Here is a 25,610-nt window from a genome sequence, read left to right as displayed (position 1 = left end):
AAATCAGAGTTAGTGCAGCCACACACAATTCTGTCTGATTTGACACGTACTGACGCATCTATTGGTTTTGCCAGATCACTCCACATGCTGTTGTATCCACACATTATCTCTAGAATCATTAGGATTAGAGACTTACTGACCGATTTGCATTTCTTCTTACTGCAGGGTTTGGAAACGTCTCTCCACACACAAAGGGTGGCAGGATCTTTTGCATTATCTACGCCCTGCTGGGGATTCCACTCTTTGGGTTCCTCTTGGCTGGAGTGGGCGATCAGCTGGGAACCATATTCGGCAAAGGAATTGCCAAAGTGGAAAAGATGTTTGTGGTGAGTTTCATCAAAGCAAACCAGATCTTTACCTCAGTACTGATTGTAAAAATATTTTATGTCACTTAATATCACTACTTTTTATTACACACCTTTCTGAAATACTAGATTAATCATTTTGTGGTCAAATATTTTAGTGTTATTGATCATTGTCCCTGGCAACCAGTATCCTACACTTGTTTTGTGTCTCTCAGAGCACATAATAGAATAAGTTGAATTTATTTGCTTGTTTGGTAAGGTGGATCAATGTTTAGTCTGCTGGCCATTATTGCAAAATAAAGCCCTTCAGTGTGATGCAAGACCCCTCCGCAACATGAAGAGGAGGCATCTTATATCACTATCAGGGTTATTTTGTTATAATGACCAGCTGACTGTAACATATCCCTTTTTCATAGGGTGAATCGTTTTACTTGTGCAGTATTTTCTTGCGTCAACACTTTTATTCCTGAGTTTATATCAGGTACGTATCAAAGAAATGTAGAAATAAATGACATAATCAGTTATTTTTCAACTTAAGTTGAGCAGCACAGTGGCAAAACAAATAAATACAACAGATTAGACCAATTATGTGAGATATTTTTAGGAAAAAAATTATGTGAATTTACCACCATAAAAATATAGAATCATGAGTTGACAAAAGAACCTGATTACATCTAGACAACACTATTATTACATTTATTTAAGACAATGCATCACAAAGCCTTTTAATTTGAAATTTTATTTTATTGTCTTTGTTCAGTAATCCCCTGTGTCTCAATAATGTTTGTTTGGCAGAAATGCATGCTGACTACTATTAGGCTTATTTTGTGCTGCAGAACACTCTGACACTTTTGATGATTCAATGTAATCACTTAAGTGCCTCTTGTTTACACGCTTTGCACATGCACACACTTTCATTTTCTGCTGAGCCGTGTTGGTGAACGTTGATGTCTACTGTGAAAAACACAGTTTATTGTTTATTTGCCATAGTGAATTATTCATTGCTGTTATGTTTATTTCTTTGTGTACCTCATAGTAAACACAATTTGGGCATTAAGTATTTTTTTCTCAGACTCTGCTGCTTTAAACTAGTTATGGAATGAAGGCTGATTAATCGTCCTGTATTGGCACTGGTCAATTAACAGATGTCTGAACTTCAGAGTACACATATTCTTGTTTAAAATATTTTTTTAGTTAATTTTAGAAGATATTGTGCAAAATAAATGCTCTTTTCACATCAGTTTTTCAAGTTTTTATTTCTTTTTTACATTTTTATTTTCAATTATTACATCTTTTACCCCTCAAGAAAATAATATTAAAAAAGATTTCCCTCAAGGTCAGTGGACTTCTTACAAAATACTGACATGTTACTTGAAGTTAAAGCTTGTGGGTGTGTCTCAGTCAGCTCCCTACTCTAGTTCAGTAGTCAGGGCACTAACCAGGGAGTCGGCCATTTCTAGGGCTGTCCCAATCGCAAAATCGTTCCAGTGCACTGAAATGTTTGCTCTCTAAAAATTCCCAGAATGCACTGTAAAAACAAGGGAGCGTCGTTGCTCACTATGTTTCCTTACTGGAAATGTCATCATGTCTTCCGAGGTTTTGTTTGCATTTATCTTTCATCCATAATATGCATGAAAGGGAAAAAAAAATTAAATATGAAAGTTAAAAAAATTAAAAAAGAACCATACAAATACACTCATTTGTATTTTTATAACTTTTTTTTTTTTGTCATTTACCTATCATAATAGCACTGTACATTTTAGTATCAACAACAACAAATGCACAATAGTGTAATTTGTAGAGCAATGTTGTTAATTATTACCAACTGTGTTTTAATGAACGACCTCGTGTTGCAGGTTATTGAGTCATCAGTGTCCCAGTGTTCAGTTAATGAACACCCTTGCCAGTGCCCGAATTCTTGTTCACGATATACTGATTTACGATATAGGGAGTGGGATGCACCCTGAGTTGATGCCAGAGTTTTTAAATATGGTCACATGACCTAAGATAGAAGCATCAGCACTGGCCACTAAAAAACCCATATCGGTCGATTATTTAGTCTATATTTTCAGTTAAGCTCCAGCCTGACGCACGAAAGATGCACTTCTCTAAGAACATAAATTAAAAATAAAGTCCTGCATGGCTGTTCTGAGAATGGCTGCATCTTTTTCCCTTTAAGCACTTGTACAGTAGAAAACAATACAATTTTACAGCAGTGTTTACTGGGTTAAATGACAGTGTGAACAGTTTGAAATTTAATGGGAAATCGACTCCTATTGAATAGCTGAATATTGAACAGTTCACCCTAAAATGTAATTCAGTCTTCCTGAATTTTCCTGAAACTCATCCTCATGCCTTTCGAAACCATTACGACTTTCTTCTATGAAACCCAAAATGAGTTATTTTTAGCAGAATGCACAAGCTGCTCATTTCCATACAATGAAAGTGAATGGTGACTATGGCAAGGCAAAGTTTTTATTGAGTAATGATTTAAATTTCAATGTGTTCCTCACACAAAGCTATCATATGGCTTCGGAAGACTTGGTATATAGTGTAAGAGTTTGTTTTGCTTTTATGGTGCTTTTTTTTTTATCCTTTTGGAGCTTGACAGCCCCTGGTCCCCATCCACTTTCATTCTATGTAAAACATCAGCGTAAACATTCTTTAAAACTTGTGTGCTCCATGGAACAAAGAAGCTCATATGGATTTGGAACGACATGAGCGTAAGTAAATGAATGCAGAATTTTAATTGTTGTGTGAACTGTCCCTTAAAATTCATTCATTTTTAATGAAGCAATTATTTATTAATACTGCAAGAGTCTCATGTAGGACAGTGTATACTAGATTTTATATTGGTAGGTGTTGCATAAGAGTGAACGTTTTCAGATGGTGTCTGGTCAAACATTGTGTAAACGGTGTTCTGCAGTGATTATTATGTACTTAATGGTCTTTGCCTCCTTCCATTCTCACCTCCATTCTGTCTGACTGATTTTTTTCTCTCAGAAATGGAATGTGAGCCAAACTAAAATCCGTGTGACATCCACAGTCCTGTTCATCCTGTTTGGATGCCTGCTCTTTGTGGCCATCCCTGCCCTCATCTTCCAGCATATTGAAGACTGGAGTGCTTTGGAGGCTATCTACTTTGTTGTCATCACATTAACCACTATTGGATTTGGGGACTTTGTGGCAGGTGAATGAAGTCACTACTTTGCTGCCTCAGTCTGAATTGCATTGGTTATTGAAAACAAACAATGCAACACATCAAACTGAAGTCAAATGCATTAATGCTGTGCATTACCTGTGGCACTTTCCACAAATAGCATACAAAGATAGAGCCTGAAACGTACTTTTTTCAGTAAATGGTCAGTGAAAGGAGATACTTTATCTTCCGATTGATCATCAACCTCAAGAAGTCAAACTAAATATTACATGAGCTGTTTTATTGTATTTTTTTCTTCTTCTTTTTTTTTTTTTTTTTGCAATCCTGTAACTAAAACTTGGGTCATCACTAAATAAAGTTTAAACCTTGAAGTTTTAGCTATAAACATTAAATAAACATAAACATTAAATAGATACATATTTTATTTTTTAAAATATTTAAAAAAAAAAAAAATTAATAATAAAAAAATATTAAAATAATAATAATAATGTAATAATAATAATAATAAAAAAATGCCAAAATGTATAAAAGGGTTGAAGGTTACAGGGTTGCAAATTAAATCCAGAATTACGCAGTTACTCAATAGTTGCTTGCTTGTTTTTGATCAAATTTTGGTTTGTAGTTATTGGTAAAATTGCATTTTCCAAAAATAAAACAGAAATGTGTGTTTGATCATTTTTTTCCACAATAACTTGGGTATCAGGGTTGAAATTGACAAATACAGTCAACAATTAAGTTTGTGTAAAAATTGAGAAAATTTAATAAGATTCTTTACTTGTCTTCCTCCATGCTGTAGAAAGTTAAATTAAGTTTAATTCAAATTAGTTAATAATTATAAATACATTTTATATTATTTATTATTCATATTATTTTATAATACTTATTAATTGAATATCAGTTCAATAAAAAAAAAATGACGTCAAAAATATTATATTGTTATATGATTTTAATTGTTGGATACAAGGTAACATTTGATGTGTCTTAAACTAGCTACTTTTCATGTTCATTTTATGTTAGATAATAGTTTATCTACTTAATATCAGCACTTGTAGATCACTGCATATTATATAACATTAGAGGACCGGAACTACATAGAAATACATTTTATGTGGTATTTTTAATGTTACGCTGTCGCATAGTTGTTGTAATCTTGGACTCCACTTCAAACATAATTCATCCACATGCCAAACATATGAAATGCCTGTCATTCTGCAAGTCTAAACCATCTGCAAAAGCATTTCTGAAGAGCCAAGTACATACAAAGAAACAATGCTTATTAGAACTTGGATGTGCTTTTTTCAGTGGCTTGAGGTGAAAAACAAGTTCATTATTTCCTTTTTTTCTCTCTCTCTCTCTCTCATTTTCTCTCTTACTCATTTAGGAGGGTCCGAGATTGAGTATCTGGAATATTATAAGCCAATTGTGTGGTTCTGGATCCTGGTGGGTCTAGCCTACTTCGCTGCAGTTCTCAGTATGATTGGAGACTGGCTTCGAGTCATCTCCAAGAAAACCAAAGAGGAGGTATGTGTTTACTGCTACACTCTCAGGCAATAGAGCACACTGGTTCCGGAAGCATCTTTCACATTCATTTTCTCCATAGGGATTTCAAAACATTCATCGATAAAGAGCTCTAAGCCAAACCAACCCTTGATTGAATTGCAGCAATCACAACAAACTTGAAGCAAAAAATAACATAACATTCGTAAAAATATAAAAAAGACTGTGCTTAACGTCTTTTTGACTGAATGAACTACTCCTATGAAACAATGCAAATGATGTAATCAAATAAACGATACTGTATGTATATATGTGTGTGTGTGTGTGTGTATATATATATATATATATATATATATATATATATATATATATATATATATATATACACACACTACCGTTCAAAAGTTTTGAAACACACTCATTCTTTATAATTTTTTTTCTTCACATTTTAGAATAATAGTAAAGTCATCAAAACTATGGAATAACATAAATGGAACTATGGGAATTGTGTTGTGACTAAACAAAATCCAAAATAAATCAAAACTGTGTTATATTTTAGCATCTTCAAAGTAGTCACCCTTTGCCTAGAATCTGCAGACATGTACTCTTGACAACTTCTTGAGGTATCACCCTGGGATGCTTTTAAACAGTATTGAAGGAGTTCCCATCTATGTTGGGCACTTATTGGCTGCTTTTCTTTATTATTTGGTCCAAGTCATCAATTTCAAAAACTTTTTTTTTTTTTATTAAATTTTAGTTTTATAATTTTATAATGAAATAAATTTATAATGAAATAAATTAATATGGTGGCACAATTATATTTTTGTCTACAAAACTAATTTCAAACATTTAAGCATATGCCTTCAGATCAAAAGATTTTTAAGATCATGAGAAACATTTCAGTCAAGTGTTTCAAAACTTTTGACCTGTAGTATATATATACTGTATATATATATATATATATATATATATATATATATATACCAGTGGTGAATTCTCAGGGCCAGCAAAGCCTTCTCTGCTGGTGTAACATGCCAAATAAATAAATATTTTTCATCCTTTCATTCTTAGTCACCTTTTTGCCTATGTATTTTCAATCGCTTTCCACTATTAATTAATCTACAAACAAATAGAGAAAAAACGAAAAGTTTATCCAGTCAGAATTTATTCCTTGATGCTTACAAGTGAAGTGTGACAACTGTTTCACAAATCACATGCCCAAAGCAGCGCATGAGTTTGAGCTCCACCCCGTCAGGCCTTCAGAATATCTACAAAATCCCTCAACAGTGCAAATAAATGAGCAACTAAAGTCAGACTGTCAGATTCATCAGCCAATCAGATTGATTTATTTGTTCTTGGTGGGTGTGATCTTTAGAATATGTCCTGGTCGAGGCCTTCTAGCTGGCCTTGAGTGATGCAATCACACTTTAAGTGATGTACGTAATTCAAGAGCGAAAAGCTTAAGATCAAGCTGTCTGACGAGTCGGCTGTCATCACTGCCGCTATCGCCGTTGAGAAAGAGATCCTTATGGATTTAAAAACATGAGATGTTCTGCATGACCGTGTGATTGCTTAATTTATTAAACAGGAAAGGAGGACTGATTTTCACTTCAAGTAAATTGTTAAGTGCTTTTTGGATTGTTATAGCATCATGAGGAGTTTTCTAAGTGTAAATGAGGCTGCTTGAGCATTCAGTGTCGGATCAAGTTTTGAAAAGTAGTGCTGCGTTCCATTCAACTCGGAAAGTTGGATTTTATAGCTTCCTACTAGGAAAAGTGCAATGGAATGCATCTTGAAGTCAGAATTATAACTAGTAGACTCGTGCAGAAATTCTCAACTCCGATTTCACTGAGATGCAGGGGCATGATGTCATACAAACATGTCGACACTCAGGGAGATATACAAAGTAAGTGATAAACATTTACTTTATTAAGTAATATTGATAAATGAGTTTGTTTCCACATCACATGACATTAAAGCTTGTTTAACAAACGCCTGCAGAAACAGGTGTATAAAACATTATAATCTCTTTTGATAATCGTACACCTGTAGCACAAATGCTAGCGCTGCAGCATTGTTTATCAGTTGGGTTGCTAGGAGACATCTCTAATGAGAGTCAAACCCCTGCTAAGCTAACGGGAGCATTGCAGTTCCGAATATCGGGGAATAGAATGCATTTATGGTCAGAGATATCAAGTAGGAATATCCCACATCCAACTTGAATGGAACGCAGCATAACCGTGTACCCAGACGAAATGAAATTTATTGCAAGCAACATTTATATCACAAATATTATTAGATAGATTTTTCCAGGTATTATAGACCTCCTTGGTAGATTCATATGAAAAATTATGATTTTTGAATGTCTGTTTGGGAGACGTTCAATTCAAAAAACAGTCATGCTGCAGTTAAAATGTCAATTGGTATTACTAGTTAGCTGCAACATAATGTATGATGCCCAAAGGCATAGGGTGTCTTATTCATTGTGAAACTGTGTTTTCTTAATGGCATGAATCACAAAATATTCACAAGGTTGGAACCTAATAATGAAAATAGAATCACAAATATAACAATTATTTAATAATTGTATTATAAAAATTGTAATCTAAGTGCTGCTATATCAAAAGTAACATGTAAAAACATTAGGTTTTGTAAAAAAAAACCCAGCATAAATGCTGCAAGAGCCTATTTGTCAAATTCTTCCATATTTACAGTGTTTGTTGAAGTTAAAATATTTCATAATGTATGATTGTACCTTTAAATATTTATGTATTTACACATTTATTACACTTTCTGCATTACTGTTGTAATATGTTTGTTTTTACACACTTGTGCGGTTTACATTGATATATATATATGGTGTGATTGTTTCAAGGAGCATAATACTTGTTGACACCTCTCCAAACATAGCGCTTATGGTTGTGACCATAAAGCTCTCTTTTGGTCTCGTCACTCCAAATTACAGTGTGCCAGAAGCTCTGAGGCGTGTCAAGGTGTTGTTGGGCATATTGTTATCGGGCTTTTTTGTGGCATTCGCTTCTTTCTGGCAACTCGACCATGCAGCTCATTTTTGTTCAAGTATCGTCATATTGTGCTCCTTGAAACAACCACACTGTATTTTTCCAGAGCAGCCTGTATTTCTCCTGAGGTTACCTGTGGGTTTTCCTTTGTATCTCGAACAATTCTTCTGGCAGATGTGGCTGAAATCTTTCTTGGTCTACCTGACCTTGGCTTGGTATCAAGAGATCCCTGAATTTTCCACTTCTTAATAAGTGATTGAACAGTACTGACTGGCATTTTCAAGGCTTTGGATATCTTTTTATATCCTTTTCCATCTTTATAAATTTCCATTACCTTGTTACGCAGGTCTTTTGACAGTTCTTTTCTGCTCCCCATGGCTCAGTATCTAGCCTGCTCAGTGCATCCACGTGAGAGCTAACAAACTCATTGACTATTTATACACAGACACTAATTGCAATTTAAAAAGCCACAGGTGTGGGAAATTAACCTTTAATTGCCATTTAAACCTCTGTGTGTCACCTTGTGTGTCTGTAACAAGGCCAAACATTCAAAGGTATGAAAACTTTTGATCAGGGCCATTTGGGTGATTTCTGTTACCATTATGATTTAAAAAGGAGCCAAACAACTATGTGATAATAAATGGCTTCATATGATCACTATCCTTAAAAGTTTTTTCTTGAGGGACATCATGCCACCCTGATGTTTCAGGTGGAACACCGTTGAGGTGTTGTTGGACTGAATGAGGACATGACGGCCTGCCAGAACTGGCAAGAAATATTGCAGGGCTAGGAATAATGTGCCTAACTCCAGGAGGTTGATGTGGTCCGTGGACTGATCTGGAGACACATGGCCACAAATATCCCTGTGATTCCATGTTGCACCCCATCCCCAGAGGGAAGCATTGGTCTTGGCCACTTCCCGATGAGAAGGAATGACCCCTAGGGGTACACCTGTCTGTAGTAGGGAAAGTTATTTTGGCAATGGAGGAGTCAGGAGACAACGAAGCAGTGCAGGCAAGTCTTTTATTTTCTGCCTTCAGGGTTTTGGATTTCTTTAATGCACTCAATTCACATAGATTCACAACACTCAATAAGATAACAGAAAAAACTTTTCAATACACTCTGTAGCATCGAAATTGTGCTCTCAGGTCGCTCTCACTCTCTCCTGAACTGATGCACTGGAGCAGTCTCCCTCCGCCATCACTATAACAAGAGACAGGTGTTAGAGATTATTACAACCCAGGTGATGAGCCTTACCGCTCTCTCTCTCCCACAGACAGACACACGACCACGCCCCCGCCCCCGCCCCCATCACCACACTGTCATTAAAAGGATTCCATTGTGTGAATTTATGAACACAATGGTGGGAAACAACAATCAACTGATGACGATGTCTGGTGGGGTTCAACCGCAAACTGTTGTTCCACCGCTGGAGAGGTTTGAGGTGGATTAAGCCCAATGGAATAACAGAAGTGGCGGCAGTCAGCATCCCCATAAGCTGTAGTTACACTCTGTATGGCAACATTGTTCCCAGCCGGAATCGAGCAAGGAGCTGCAGAATATTGCCTGCCCGAGCATGTGAAGGAGTGGCAGACATTGCACTAGAGTCCAGAGTCCAGAGTCATTCCAATGAACCAATTGCACTGGAATCAGGCAACTCTTTGTCTCGTTTACAGCGAGACCCAGTTTCTGCAAATGCTCTAAAAGCAGTGTGGTGTCGTAGACGTTTGATGCCTTGAGGGGGCGCAAAGCAGCCAGTCATCCAAATAAGGGAGGATCTGCAGTCCTCTGGACCATAGAGGATACAGAGCTGCACTCATGCACCTCGTGAAAACATGAGGGGCCAGAGACAGACCGAATGGTAGGACCTTGAATTGGTAGGCTTGGTTTTCGAAACTGAATCGAAGAAACTTCCTGTGCTGAGGTGCAATCAGAAAATGAAAGTATGCGTCCTTCAAGTCAATGCTCATAAACCAATCCTCCCTCATGACAGACCGAAGAATGTTGGTTGCATGAAACATACGAAAGGGCAGAGTTTTCAGGAACAAGTTTAGATACCTTAAATCGAGAAATGGACGAAAACCACCATCATTTTTTGGAACTAGACAATAAGTTGAATAAAAACCCTCCCTTTGAATGAGGGGATGAACCTTTTCTATGGCTCCCTTCTCCAACAGAGAACGAATTTCCTGAGAGAGCCACTGAACGAACTGCATCCCTGACCACTGTAGGGACAATCGCATGCACGGGGCCACTGAGGGCTCTGAGGAAGTGGTGTAGGATGCTGGTGGAAGCATTGTTCTGGCATTGTATAGTGATAGCAAGCTTGAGCTGTCAGCACCTTAAAGGCACGATTGCGCTGCACCTGTGTCAGCTGGCGAGTGGCCTCAGACAATTTCACCCTCTTTTCCAGTAGTTCTGGAACGTTAGGCCCAAAGAGGTGCCCAGGAACGATTGGGAGATCCCGCAGAGTCTTCTACAATCCTCAGGCAGTTTCGCCTGAGCAACCCACACATGGCGGTGGGCTGCCAAGTGTGGTGGTAAGAGTACCTAGTTTACGGGTCACATGGCCCATAGTCAGAAGAGCTGTCAACGTTTGCTGACTCCAATGTACTGGTGACTTGTGTTGTGTTTGCAATTGTTTGAAATCCATTGGAGGATATATTTTTGTGAATATTTTGAATGAAAGATAAAAATAATAAAGACATATTTTTCACAGCCTTCTTTGCTCATATTTACCAAGGGTGCCAATATTTTTGGCCACCACTCTATAAAGTGATTATGGGGAAGCACCTTATTTTGTGGTTTATGAAGCTTCATACATTAAATTTTCCAATTCATGTTGGGAAGGTCATTATATGTTATTGTGGCATTGTTTGCTATGTAATTCACAGAGTAAAGACAGCCAACCACTGATCCACCCTGTATTTAACTTTCAATTACTCAACAGCATGTGAATTGGCTTCAGACCGGAGAAGAATGTGCTTGGAATAACAGGAACAGAAGGTCTTCTTTGTTTGAAACACATAATGAGGCTTTCTCACTGGACCTCTTGTGCTTTTCTTGTGAAATCATAAAAGTGCAATTTTCTGATGTTATACTCTAGTATCACAAAGCACATAATTCATGTTAAGGAGTTGTAATTTGTCCTTCACAAGAACATGTCTTTCAAAAAAAAAAAAAAAGAAATTTAGGTCTCTAGGCCTTTAGAATCAGTGTTATTCAGCTCAGTAAGATGACTATATGAAACAGCAGAGTACAGTAAATCTGAACTTGAAAATGGATCACTCTGAATTCTTTAAACACATCTCATTGGGAATGGAGAGGAAGGGAAGTTCAGGTTTAATGTGAGTGAAAGGTCTGAATGACCCAGTTCTGCTGTCTGATTCTCATCTATAATACATCTCTTTTCAGGGTCTTTCAAATGTTGCCAAGACTCTGTGTAGAACACTCTTGTCTTAGCTCTCTGCATGCTGTATCATGAATAAACTTGAATAAACTCAGTTTAGAGCTTCTAGACTCCTGTAAGCCACCAACTCACAAAGGAAAAAGAAAGCAGGCTACTTATGAACTTTGATATCACATTGTGTTGTTACTGTATATTAATAAGTTTGACTCTTTTTATTACTTTTTTCTACCTCTACAACTGGTGTTTTGAAAGGCTGCTACTTATTTTACAGTCCACCCATGCAAGCTGTCTTGAGTACTTTTTTTAGGCTCATAGAAAATCAATTATTCCAGCATAAAATAAAGGGTTAGTTTTATGTATGTTAGGGGGCTTCCTGGTAAAAGTTCATCAGGAGAATTTCAAGCACAAGTCAGAGAGAATATTAGAGAATATTTCAATGTAGAATTTCTGTCTAACATTTATTTGATTCCTAGTAATTCATTAATTTTATTTTTATAAATTAGAAAATCAAATATAACTGTTTAGGTTGGTTGGTACAGTAGGTTGGTTGGTTGCTTGGTTGGTGGTTGGGGGGGTTTCTAATAGTTTTTTGTTTCCTGCTTTCCAATGCCTTTCTCTCCTCTTGCACTCTGTATTTCATTTAATGTCTTTCACTCATCGGGAGCGCATAAAAGATGCTTGATTGATTTCTTAAGAAGCAAACCCACTATTTGTGTTGTTTTACTATCACCTGTGGTGTGGAAAGAAAAAGATAACATCTGCATTTTACAGAAGCAGATATCTCCTGTAGCCATCCTGGACCAGCAACCGATAGTTGTGGTTGTGGTTAAAGGCTAGAGATCAATTAATTCTAAATTGAATTTAAATACTATTTAATACTGTGCGTGTGTATTAATAAAAAAAAATTTGGTTGGTTGGTTGGTAGGTACAGTAGGTAGGTAGGTAGGTAGATTGGTAGATTGGAAGGCTGTGGTTTGTAGGTTGGTTGGTTGGTTAATGGGTTGTTTGGTAGGTTTGTAGGTTGGTTAATACAGTAGTGTGGTTGGTAAGTTGGTTGGTTGGTAGGTTTGTTGGTTGGTTGGTAGGTAGGTATTTTATTGATCCCATTTGGGAAATCGGCAACCAGACAGTAACCTGTAAAGTCACATAAAGGACATTAGAATGGAATTATAAACAAGGTACATATGTTCCACAATTCACATGGTATTTGTTACCATGAATACAAAAAATTGGAAAGTGTAAACATTTTAAACAAGAGTCAACATTATATGATATTTTACATGACTGGCTGCCGTGAATGCCACCTGTTCACATAACTGAGGAATTATACAGTCTTAAAGCATTAGGCACAAGGGACTTTCTATCATGCTTCATGTTGTACAGAGGCTGGATCAGCCTGCATCTAAATGTGCTTCTCATTTCATGAGCAGAAATGGGTTTTTAAAGTACAGATTTTTACCACTTTAAACACTTTTAAACATAAATGTTACACTGGATTGTAGTTTGCATTAAGGTCCCAACTAAGTATTCCTTCTTTTCCAGGTTGGAGAGTTCCGTGCTCACGCTGCAGAATGGACGGCCAATGTGTCAGCAGAATTCAAAGAAACAAGGCGCCGTCTAAGCGTGGAAATTTACGACAAATTTCAGCGGGCGGCATACATCAAACGCAAGCTGTCGTCAGAGCTAGATCAAAATCCAGGTCAGGACATGATGCCATGCAAGAGGACCCTGTCCGTTAACTTAACAGATGAACTGGAGAAAGAACCACCCCTGACTCTGACCAAAAATGGCAGCCTCTACCTGAACGGTCTTACCCTAGAGTGCCATGATCGGGGCGAGATCTCCATTATTGAACATCTCAAATAAGCCAAAGAACTTGAGCCTCAGATGCCCATAGAAACAGTAATATACAGTTGTGCTCAAAAGTTTGCACACACTTGGAGAATTGGTAATATATGTACCATTTTGAAAGAAAACATGAGTGAGCAGGCAAAACACATTTCTTTTATTTCTTATGGGATACATATTCAACTGTATGTTATAACAGAATGGCACAATCATAAAACAAAACATGGCAACAAAGAAAAAAATGAAATGACCCCTGTTCATAAGTCTACATACCCTTAGTTCTTAATACTGTGTATTGCCCCCTTTAGCATCAATGACAGCGTGCAGTCTTTTGTAATAGTTGTCTATGAGGCCCCAAATTCTTGCAGGAGGTATAGCTGCCCATTCATCTTGGCAAAATGCCTCCAGGTCATGCAAAGTCTTTGGTCGTCTTGCATGAACCGCACGTTTGAGATCTCCCCAGAGTGGCTTGATGATATAAAGGCCAGGAGACTGTGATGGCCACTCCAGAACCTTCACCTTTTTCTGCTGTAACCATTGGAGGGTCAACTTGGCCTTGTGCTTAGGGTCATTGTCGTGCTGGAAAGTCCAAGAGTGTCCCATGCGTAGCTTTTGTGCAGAAGAATGCAAATTGTCTGCCAGTATATTCTGATAACATGCTGCATTCATCTTGCCATCAATTTTAACAAGATTCCCCGTGCCTTTAGAGCTCACACACTCCCAAAACATCAGTGAGCCACCACCATGCTTCACAGTGGGGATGGTATTCTTTTCACTATAGGCCTTGTTGACCCCTCTCCAAACAAAGCGCTTATGGTTGTGACCATAAAGCTCTATTTTTGTCTCGTCACTCCAAATTACAGTGTGCCAGAAGCTGTGAGGTGTGTCAAGGTGTTGTCGGGCATATTGTAACCAGGCTTTTTTGTGGCATTTGCACAGTAAAGGCTTCTTTCTGGCAACTCGACCATGCAGCTCATTTTGTTCAAGTATTGTCGTATTGTGCTCCTTGAAACAACCACACCATCTTTTTCCAGAGCAGCCTGTATTTCTCCTGAGGTTACCTGTGGGTTTTCCTTTGTATCTCGAACAATTCTTCTGGCAGTTTTGGCTGAAATCTTTCTTGGTCTACCTGACCTTGGCTTGATATCAAGAGATCCTACATTTTTCCACTTCTTAATAAGTGATTGAACAGTACTGACATGCATTTTCAAGGCTTTGGATATCTTTTTATATCTTTTTCCATCTTTATAAATTTCCATTACCTTGTTACGCAGGTCTTTTGACAGTTCTTTTCTGCTCCCCATGGCTCAGTATCTAGCCTGCTCAGTGCATCCATGTGAGAGCTAACAAACTCATTGACTATTTATACACAGACACTAATTGCAATTTAAAAAGCCACAGGTGTGGGAAATTAACCTTTAATTGCCATTTAAACCTGTGTGTGTCACCTTGTGTGTCTGTAACAAGGCCAAACATTCAAAGGTATGTAAACTTTTGATCAGGGCCATTTGGGTGATTTCTGTTGTCATTATGATTTAAAAAGGAGCCAAACAACTATGTGATAATAAATGGCTCCATATGATCACTATCCTTAAATAAAAGACAGTTTTTTTTGCATGATCAGTCATATTTTCAAAATCAAAGCCAAAATTTCACAATTTCAGCAAGGGTATGCAAACTTTCGAGCACAACTGTGTGTGTGTGTGTGTGTGTGTGTGTGTGTGTGTATATATATATATATATATATATACATATGTATATATATATATATGTATGTATATATATATATATATATATATATATATATATATATATATATATATATATATATATATATACATATGTATATATATATATATATATATATATATATATATATATATATATATATATATATATGTATGTATATATATGTATGTATATATATGGGTCTACATCTATGCATGATTACAAAGTTATATCAAAAACTTTCATATCTAGGTCTTTCTTTCCTGGATGTTTTGTGCTGTTATCACAATTATCGATGTATTAGAATCATTGAAATGGTAACTTTATGCCTTGTACCTTGTATAATTAATCTGTCTACATTTTGTAGGGATTAAGATAATATTCGATGAGGTCAATATTCTGTATCAAAACAGGACAGCAGCTTTTATTATCCAGTGAATCATATTTGTGCCTTATATGCCATGAGGAACAGACTTTCTGGAAGCTGCTACATGTCGAATTATAAAGAAAAATTTATATTGCTGTTTTTAATTAACCACATCTCCAGCTCTTACATCATCTTATCCAAACACAGACAAATTTATTTGGTTTTTTGATGTGTATTCTGCAAAAATTCTGTGAGTGTTTGTTTTACAGGGTACCAGGCAAAAATGGGTGAGCGTTTATGATATTGACACAGCTTTGCTCTGTCTCACCTAATTTTATTTCCGTTTTCAGTGGGATGTGCCACCAACAGCATGATTTTGTAAGCAAAATCTTTTTCCAACACAAAATCAAGACATGATATTCCTGAAATATGAATAAAATGAGATTTTAGATTCTGATTTTATATGTATTTGGAACGAAAAAACATAATGATCATATGATCACCATAAGTTAATTAGCTTGACCATTAGTTTATGCCTGCTGGATAAAGAAAGTTGTGTGTCAGTGCAATGTGTAAATACATTTCTAGTAGCCTATTGCTGGCTGGCTTGGAATGCCTGATTTATTGTTTGGCAATCACCTATATTTGCCTTTAGCCTCGACATGGTTTAAGTTAACTGTAACATAGTTACATATATTCAAATGTAACTTGACTGTGGAAACAGGTAGAAAGAAGAAAGGCCAAATAGAAATGTGTGTTTTCTCCACTGGAGAAACAAGCTATGATTTCAGACTATTCATTAACAATTTATTTGATCATAAACAACTATTTTATCATATGGTTTTAATAATAGCATACATCTTGGGTAATGTGCTGTTTTGACTTTGAAAGAGTAAATTTTTTGCACAAACATTGTTTTATTGTTTTTAGATTGCAAAAGCTTTATTTTTGACACTTGCATTAAATGAAATATGAATAGCAGCATCCACACTTAATAGTGCATACTTTAGTGCATAAGAGTGCATATACAAACACAGTTTCAACAGTGATGAGTTAGAAAGATTGAGTAAAGTTTTTCAAAGTAAACATATTCTGTTTGTTAAAAAAATACCTATGCATTGCAATGTGATGCCAACATTTTTACTGAATGTTTCTTTGTTTTTGTTTTTTACACAATTTTCATTGCCTTGATTACTGATTTTAGATTTGGTACATTTTATTTGGCAGATGTCAAATGACAGAAAAGTTGTGCCATACTAATTGTAGAAACATTGTAAATTCATGTTGCCTTTACTCTGACTACACCACGTAGTACTTTACATCCACTTAAAGGAATACTTCACCCAAAAGTGAAAATTCCCTCATCATTTACTCTGAAACTATCAGAACAAAAAAGTCATACACATCTGGGATAGCCTGAGGGTGAGTAAATGATGAGATCGTTTTCATTTTTGGCAAACTATCTTTTAAGCTAACATTTCTTGAAACTTCTAAAAGTCTTATAATGATTATTAAGCTTGGTTTCCTTGTTATGCTAACATTTTTATATTTTTTTCAAAAAGCATTTGGACATTATTTGTGATGTTTCTAGATGGTTTAACATCTCAGTGATTTGCATTTAAAGAAGCGATTGAGGACATTGTTTTCATGTCTAGAAAAATTGCCACATTGATAATTTCTGTGGAAAATCCAATCTTCCTTGCAAGACTGCTGAAGATCTATAGACTGCTTGTGGGAAAGTGGGCTGCTGGATTGAGCCCTTGTGTGAAAGAGCGATACCACACTAAACAAGTGCCCTACAAAAGCCCCAAACGCAGATTCCACTATCAGACATTCCCCCATAACGCTGTCCCATAGCACTCCCTGATATAGAAGGAAGTTGACAACAAATCTTGCCATCATTATGAGCCAATCAAGGCTGTGCACTTCAAGCATGAGCAGATATTATGTAAGCATGTCTGAACGTCCAAAGACAACAAGAGCCGCAGTGTGAAAGAACATTGCCACTCAATAAATCCTCTTGCTATGCCACTAGTCTGATCAGGGTCAGTCGGAACTAAAACAACACAAGAGTTTATATCTGTAAACAGAACTTGTGTGAACTTGGATAACTCCAAAAACAAAACAGACCATCCATCCATCCATCCATCTATCTATCTGTCTATCTATTCATCCACCCAATAAACTATCCGTCCATTAACCTATTAATCCATCTACAAATTCATCCATCCATCCTTTTTGCAATATCTAACAGGCATAAATATATGAAGATGTAGACAATGTTGAGAGATATTTGATGCCAAATATCAAGCTGAACATGTGTCTGTCCTCATTTATAATTCAACTGCATGGCAAGAAGTAAATGTCATAATTTATTATTTAATAAACACTTGCTGTTCCCAGATTGCTTTTTATAGGTTTATTTTTACATTGCACACTAAAATGCACACTTTGTATCTTTACATGCACACTACAAAGCGTAGTAAAATTAGAATTGCTCATTGGATTTGAAAAATATTTATCTTAAAAGTAGAATTCTCTCTGAAAATCTTTTATTTTTTATTTTTTTTTTAATATACAGAAATATACAGTATACAGGAACTGGTGAATGTTTTATTGCTAATAACTACTGTAGCTTCAGGGCTCTGAATTTGAATCAGAATTTGACTTTGGTTAAGAGAGCTCTTGTATGTTTCTTTCTCGCTAGAGAGGACTTGATGTGCTTTGCTTTCCTTTTTGAGGCTTAGAAAGTTGGCAAGGATAAATTGCTGTTTTTCTAAACAAATGTTGTTCCCTCTGCCTTTACTGAAGTTGTTATCTAGAGCATTCTGCTTCTGTTGAACTGCTCTATTTTTAGCTGTTACCATGATGATCCATCTGCTCATAAATGTAACAGCCTTGGGTCATGTGTATGAGACTTGGTTTGGAAGAATATTCATTTGGATTTGCAAGACATGTTCTTGGCTTGACTACGCAAATTAAAATTAAATTAAGCAAATGAAGAATGGTCCAGACCTTAAAGGTGCACTCAGTAACTTTTTGCTTGTGTCGTCTTGGATTTACAGTGGCACCTAGTGGTGTGGATGCAGCATCATTCAAAATCAATAGTTTTCAGTTACAGATGCCACTGTAGAAATTCACAATCACCCATGATTAATTTAATCCAAGAGTGAAGGAGTCCAATAACAAGACGGTTACTGAGATTAAGCGAGTAGTATTCAGCTGGTCATGTGATTCTGAAATGGCAACCCCCATGAGGGCGCCCCTCCCCCATGTAGAATAAAACAACTTTTATAAGGTTACTGATATGACTACAGTCCTCATCTCATGTGAGTGGTCATGATTTTATACATATGTTTCAAAATTACAATTTATTTATTTTGGAGTAAATCTTTTTTAATGGGGAAAAATATTTAACTAATTTTAACCCAATATAGAAAGGATAGTTTGTTCCAGTTGATCGATGATTCCTTTGGCCAAAGTTCTGAGACTGTACTCTGTGCACTGCAAAAAGCCTCGAGTATGAAGTGTAGATATATCCATGGAGTAGCTGTGGGACATCTCTGAGGGGTTCTCTGGTGTCCAGGTCTTTGATGTTGATGAGCTGTTTTTGTTGATCTCACATTTATTGCTTCTAATTTATTAACACACAATTTTCATCAACAAATATTTAATATAACTATGTTGAGATCCTACACTTACTAAATTATTAAAATGTTCTTCTACACCAATGGAAATATGCAGTGTCTAGTTGGGCCTCAAGTAGGAGTAGGTCTCTATGCAGAATTACCTAGGTTCAATTCCCATGCTGGAAATTTATTTTTATTTATAATATGGCTCTCTGGAATACTCACTTCTGATTGGTCAATGGCGCCATCTAGTGGTCTGATCTTTTTGAGTAATAACCGCACATCCACATATCAGACCGCTGATCTGGGTTTTGCGAGTCATCTTTCCTGCTTCTCTGATCACTGTGCATCTCTACAAGTAAGCTAATAAAACAATTTGAACACAATTCAGTGTTTCACGTCCATTTATTTATTTATTTTGCAGGCAAGTCTTGTTATTTGGCAAGTTATTTGGCAAGCAAGTCTTGTAATAAGATGCATAATGAGCAGTCAGACAGTCATTATGTAAGGGATAATGTACAGTCAGCCAGTTGTTATCACAAAATAAACCCTGTTAGAGTGATCAGGATCCCGACGCGATGCGGAGGGGTCTTTTATCAGCCTGAAGGGGTTTATTTTGTGAAAATAACCAGCTGACTGTACATTATCCTGCTTATTACAAGGCTTTTAACCAAATAAATAAATACACAGACATAAAATATTGATTTGCATTAAAATTATGTAATTATGTGACAAGAAATACAGGTGCATCTCAATAAATTAGAATGTCATGGAAAAGTTAATTTATTTCAGTAATTCAACTCAAATTGTGAAACTCGTGTATTAAATAAATTCAGTGCACACAGACTGAAGTAGTTTAAGTCTTTGGTTATTTTAATTGTGATGATTTTGGCTCACATTTAACAAAAACCCACCAATTCACTATCTCAAAAAATTAGAATACATCATAAGACCAATAAAAAAAATATTTTTAGTGAATTGTTGGCCTTCTGGAAAGTATGTTCATTTACTGTATATGTACTCAATACTTGGTAGGGGCTCCTTTTGCTTTAATTACTGCCTCAATTCGGCGTGGCATGGAGGTGATCAGTTTGTGGCACTGCTGAGGTGGTATGGAAGCCCAGGTTTCTTTGATAGTGGCCTTCAGCTCATCTGCATTTTTTGGTCTCTTTTTTCTCATTTCCTCTTGACAATACCCCATAGATTCTCTATGGGGTTCAGGTCTGGTGAGTTTGCTGGCCAGTCAAGCACACCAACACCATGGTCATTTAACCAACTTTTGGTGCTTTTGGCAGTGTGGGCAGGTGCCAAATCCTGCTGGAAAATGAAATCAGTATCTTTAAAAAGCTGGTCAGCAGAAGGAAGCATGAAGTGCTCCAAAATTTCTTGGTAAATGGGTGCAGTGACTTTGGTTTTCAAAAAACACAATGGACTAACACCAGCAGATGACATTGCACCCCAAATCATCACAGACTGTGGAAACTTAACACTGGACTTCAAGCAACTTGGGCTATGAGCTTCTCCACCCTTCCTCCAGACTCTAGGACCTTGGTTTCCAAATGAAATACAAAACTTGCTCTCATCTGAAAAGAGGACTTTGGACCACTGGGCAACAGTCCAGTTCTTCTTCTCCTTAGCCCAGGTAAGACGCTTCTGACGTTGTCTGTGGTTCAGGAGTGGCTTAACAAGAGGAATACTACGACAACTGTAGCCAAATTCCTTGACACGTCTGTGTGTGGTGGCTCTTGATGCCTTGACCCCAGCCTCAGTCCATTCCTTGTGAAGTTCACCCAAATTCTTGAATCGATTTTGCTGGACAATCATAAGGCTGCGGTTCTCTCGGTTGGTTGTGCATCTTTTTCTTCAACACTGTTTCCTTCCACTCAACTTTCTGTTAACATGCTTGGATACAGCACTCTGTGAACAGCCAGCTTCTTTGGCAATGAATGTTTGTGGCTTACCCTCCTTGTGAAGGGTGTCAATGATTGTCTTCTGGACAACTGTCAGATCAGCAGTCTTCCCCATGATTGTGTAGCCTAGTGAACCAAACTGAGAGACCATTTTGAAGGCTCAGGAAACCTTTGCAGGTGTTTTGAGTTGATTAGCTGATTGGCATGTCACCATATTCTAATTTTTTGAGATTTGAATTGGTGGGTTTTTGTTAAATGTGAGCCAAAATCATCACAATTAAAAGAACCAAAGACTTAAACTACTTCAGTCTGTGTGCACTGGATTTATTTAATACACGAGTTTCACAATTTGAGTTGAATTACTGAAATAAATGAACTTTTCCACGACATTCTAATTTATTGAGATGCACCTGTAAATCACTGAACTGAAATCAACTTCCTATTTGCATCGGAGTTCTGTTGCTGCTAATTTTGTAATGAATAAACGTCTGACTGCTTTGAGTTGAAATTATTTTATTAGCTTACTTGTAGAGATCACATATTGATCCGAGAAGCAGTGAAGATGGCTCAAATACCCAGATGAGCAGTTTGATATGTGGATGTGTGGTTGTTACAGAGAAATATCAGATTGCTATATGGGGCCGTTGACCAATCAGAACTGGTCTTCCAGACCAGTATTCCATGTGAGTATTCCAGAGACTCATGTAATAATTACAAAATAAACACCAGCAGAACTCCGATTCAAACTAGAGGTGGATTTCAGATGTTCAGCGATGTAATACTTCTCACATAATTACATAATTTCAATGGAAATCAATCTTTTATGTCCATTTATTTATTTATTGTTTAGTAGCCATGTAAGCTGGATCATGTACAGACACTCTGTTGTTATTGCAAAATAAACCCCTTCAGGATGATACAAGACAACTCCTGATCATCCTGTCTGGGTTTATTTAATATAAAAACCGAGTGACCGTACATTATCCCTTACTTATCCTTTTCATTTACTGTAATTAAGAAAAATTGTAACTCAATGCCAGTGAATGTACTGTACATCAGATGCAGGTCTTGTTTTTTTCAATTTTACTTAGGCCTAGTGATTTCACTTGTTTGGACTGACCTCAAAGCAGTGTCAGCCTCGTTTAAATCTAATCATGCACTAACTATTGTTAACGTCACATAAAAATACCGGCTTCAGTAAATTATAAACATAATGGATCAGCACAATGGTAAACATGAAAATAATTATAGTAATTTAAATGACTTAACCATTATACATTTCTCACTTTACTCATCATGCGAAGACCAGAATCTGTTGTTTCAGTCCAGTTCTGTAAACACTTCATAAAACGGTTCTCAGGGGAGCTGAGCAGCTCATTGAGGCAGACAGTCTGTACAGTAACTTCCCATGATACTGCAGACTTCCGATGTCATTTAGTTAATACAGAGTGTGAGTGACAGCCAAGCAGACACACTACCTCAAACACACAGTTCACGCTCCCAAAGGTAATATCTGGTGAGAAAGCAAAACATTCACACACTGATTCATGAAAACAGAAAGAAAGCCACTAAACCCGCTACTCTACTAATGAAACATAATACAATGCCTCAAATTCAAAAAACTTTCTTTTGTTACTTTCAATAGTATTTTTTGTTGTTTTGCTTGTTTTAAAATCTACTGTGGGTCACACTTTATTATATAGTGTTCATGTTACTGTGTATTAGGTAATTACTGAGTAATATTAATGAACTACATGTAATTATTCTTGTAATTATTTTATGTACCTGCCTGTACATTTTGTTATTGTTATAGTAATTTATAGAAACATGTAATTTGTTTCTGATTTGTGGGAACTTGTTTTTTTCTAAAAAAAAAATTGTTTAGTGCTTGTATATTATGTGCGAAAAAATACGGTATAAAATAATTAATTTCTACAACTATCTTTCTACTCTTTCTTTTCTCATGATAAGCCAGATATGAAAAGAGAACATCAATGAGGTGCATATGATATAAATCATTAAGCTAATGCAGTCTTGTCAATCAGAAATAAATTCTGCTGTTTCTTATACAGGTACTTTTTTTTTTTTAAAGAAAGGCATAAAAAAAACTTCTGTTCTTGAACGAGTTCTTGGTTATCTAATCTGTATGAGGCAGAAGCATTTAGCATACAAAGCAGCAGCATTCATCAGTATGATTAATTAATATTATTATTATTATTATTATTATTATTATTATTATTATTATTATTATTATTATTTGGGGGATTTTTACCCTTTTTCACCCAATTTGGAATGCCCAATTCCCAATGTGCTTTTAAGTCCTCGTGGTCGCATAGTGATTCGCCTCAATCCGGGTGGCGGAGGACGAATCCCAGCTGCCTCCGCATCTGAGACCGCCAACTCGCTCACTTTATCACGTAGCTTGTTGAGCCATGGAGACATAGCGCGTGTCCATGCTTCAAGGCCATAGCTTCACATCATCCACCGCGGCATCCACGCTCAACTCACCACGCACCCCACTGAGAACGAACCACATTATAGCATCCACAAGGAGGTTACCTCATGTGACTCTACCCTCCCTAGCAACCGGGCCAATTTGGTCAAATCCTTATCCAGTAACCATGAATGACTGGTAAAGCATCATGCTTTAAAATGCACCAAACATATTCACTATAGTTTTTAAAAGATCCTGGCCGAAACCCATCTGACTTCAAATAACTTTGTAGCAAGACTCAATAAACATCTCTCCCTGGTCCAGCACCTTCTGAACAGGTTCTGTTTGTGCTGCTCAACCCACTGATACTGCTCAGGATCAGATAGAAAGAAAAAAAGAGCAGCTCGTGCATAGAGTGCAGAAATGCTGTTTGCATCAGTCATAACACAAAGAATCTCTCTACTGCCAGCTCTGTCATGCTCTAGTTACAGTATTATTTGCATTAACATATTTTTCATTATAGAGACAAAAAATGCATTAGTGCTGCTTTTTGCATAATGAGACCTATCTGCATATCTATTCAAATTGCCTGGATTAAGTAAATTCGTTTTTTTGTGTATAGCTTAATCAAATATGACGTGATAGCGTTGCGTAGAGCCATTTTTAATCAATGATCAGATCCAATCTGTTGAGTAGGTCTCTGTGTCATGGTTCTGGTGACCCCGCAGGTTTGTTTTGTCATTTTCTCTCCCTTGTGTTTCACAGGCGTGCTTGACTGGCATGATTGGTGTTTCCATGGGAATGTTCATTGTTCTCAGGGAGGCGCCGATCATGCCACTGATTAGCTTGTCGAGCAACACCTGTTCCAGAATGATTTCACTGCCTACATATGCCCTCATGTTTCTCTGATTCTTTGCCAGATTGTTATACTAAGTTGAGTACTAACCTCGCTCCCCTTGTTTAGCTGGTCCTATCTTGTCACTCTGTTGGTTGCCCGCATTGTTCGGGTTGTTGTTTGCCTTCTAGTCTTCGCTGAGTTCAGCCTGGTAATCCACGAAGGAATTCTGGCCTATCCCCGCGTGCCAGGGATCTACACTTCTGCTGTTGCTCTCATTGTCTGCTGGACATCTCTCTCATCGCCTAGCTCCTGCGGAGGATTTCTCCTGACTTCCACAACGCACACACTCCACTGACAAACACACAACTCTCAACTCTGCGCGGTGGTGCATTTCTGACTTTGTGAATAAATATTTTGGAACTGTTACCTCTGCCCCTGGGTCATTCTGTCCAGCACCTACACATTACGCTAAGACCTAATCACATGTAACGAACAGTATGATTTAGTTGCCACTCAAGTGTGTCATTTCTGTGCCACTAGTGTCAACAAATGGAATTGCACTGTTTTCTGATTGTTTCAAACAAGTTTCCTGAACACTCCCTCCATCTGCCATTTGTCTTACAAACAGATAGTCCCGCCCCAATCTCAGCAGTGTTGAATGCATTTCTGAGTCAAAGTGTTTATGCTTTTCTGGGTAATCAATCTTTGAATGGTTAAAGGTGTGGTCACATTTGCCTTTGCACTGCGAAATTCTGCAGGTTAATTTGGCATGGGTGGATGTAAAGCAAATGTAAAACCAGCAAAAAACGAATTGCCAAGCAGCATCTTTTTAATGCTGCACTTTATACAGTACTCTGTGGTAGTGAAGTTAAAAAGAAACTCAGATATCTAAAATTATACCCTTGTCAATGGTGAATCTCCAGTTGTGTAGCTGTGTACAAAGCACTGCCCACACAGAGGTCACTGTCAAACCAAGAAACTTCCTATTGGTCAATGCGGCAAATTTGCATAAACATGAAATCCGCCAGGCAAAATTCTTAGCCACTAGAAGTCCATCGCGTGAAATTCCCGATTGCACGAATTCCCATTGAGATGACTGTATTTCGCCTATGGAATTAAAAGTAAATGTGACCACACCTTTGCAGTTGCCTTTGCATACTAACCCAGGATGGGAGGAAGTATTTTAACATCGAAATAATTACACACTTCACTTTTAAATTCCATTCGTTGGCTTAATCTCTGCTCAGTTTTGATTTGATCTTCCTTGTGCGTGCTTTTTGAACCTTCTTGTTGTAAACAGATTGTGCCTTTGTTATTTTACTTTAAAAATTGTTTCCAGTCTGGAACTCATCAACCCTGGTAGACAGCCTAGAGGTCAGTTACTCTTTTTGTGTCACATTTGCTGTTATTAAAGTTAAGATTAGAGTTAGGGCTCGGGTTAAAGGTAGAGGTAGCTGTAGAGTTT

The 25,610-nt window shown here is 37.0% G+C and overlaps 1 protein-coding gene across 1 annotated transcript in view; it reads left to right on the top strand.

The window, feature by feature from the left end:
* Positions 1–14,948, top strand: part of LOC127410899 (potassium channel subfamily K member 2-like) — a 35,702-nt gene extending 20,754 nt beyond the window's left edge. The window contains exons 4-7 of the mRNA XM_051646139.1: positions 166–326; positions 3,309–3,495; positions 4,847–4,986; positions 12,934–14,948. Of these exons, the coding sequence (XP_051502099.1) occupies positions 166–326; positions 3,309–3,495; positions 4,847–4,986; positions 12,934–13,257 (812 nt within the window). The 3' untranslated portion in view covers positions 13,258–14,948. The remainder of the gene's footprint in view (positions 1–165; positions 327–3,308; positions 3,496–4,846; positions 4,987–12,933) is intronic.
* Positions 14,949–25,610: the final 10,662 nt, after the last annotated feature.

Source organism: Myxocyprinus asiaticus, chromosome 20 (genome assembly GCF_019703515.2).
Source record: "Myxocyprinus asiaticus isolate MX2 ecotype Aquarium Trade chromosome 20, UBuf_Myxa_2, whole genome shotgun sequence".
Lineage (NCBI taxonomy): Eukaryota > Metazoa > Chordata > Actinopteri > Cypriniformes > Catostomidae > Myxocyprinus > Myxocyprinus asiaticus.
Note: the sequence above shows the minus strand (reverse complement) of the source record. Positions and strands in the feature narration are given on the sequence as shown.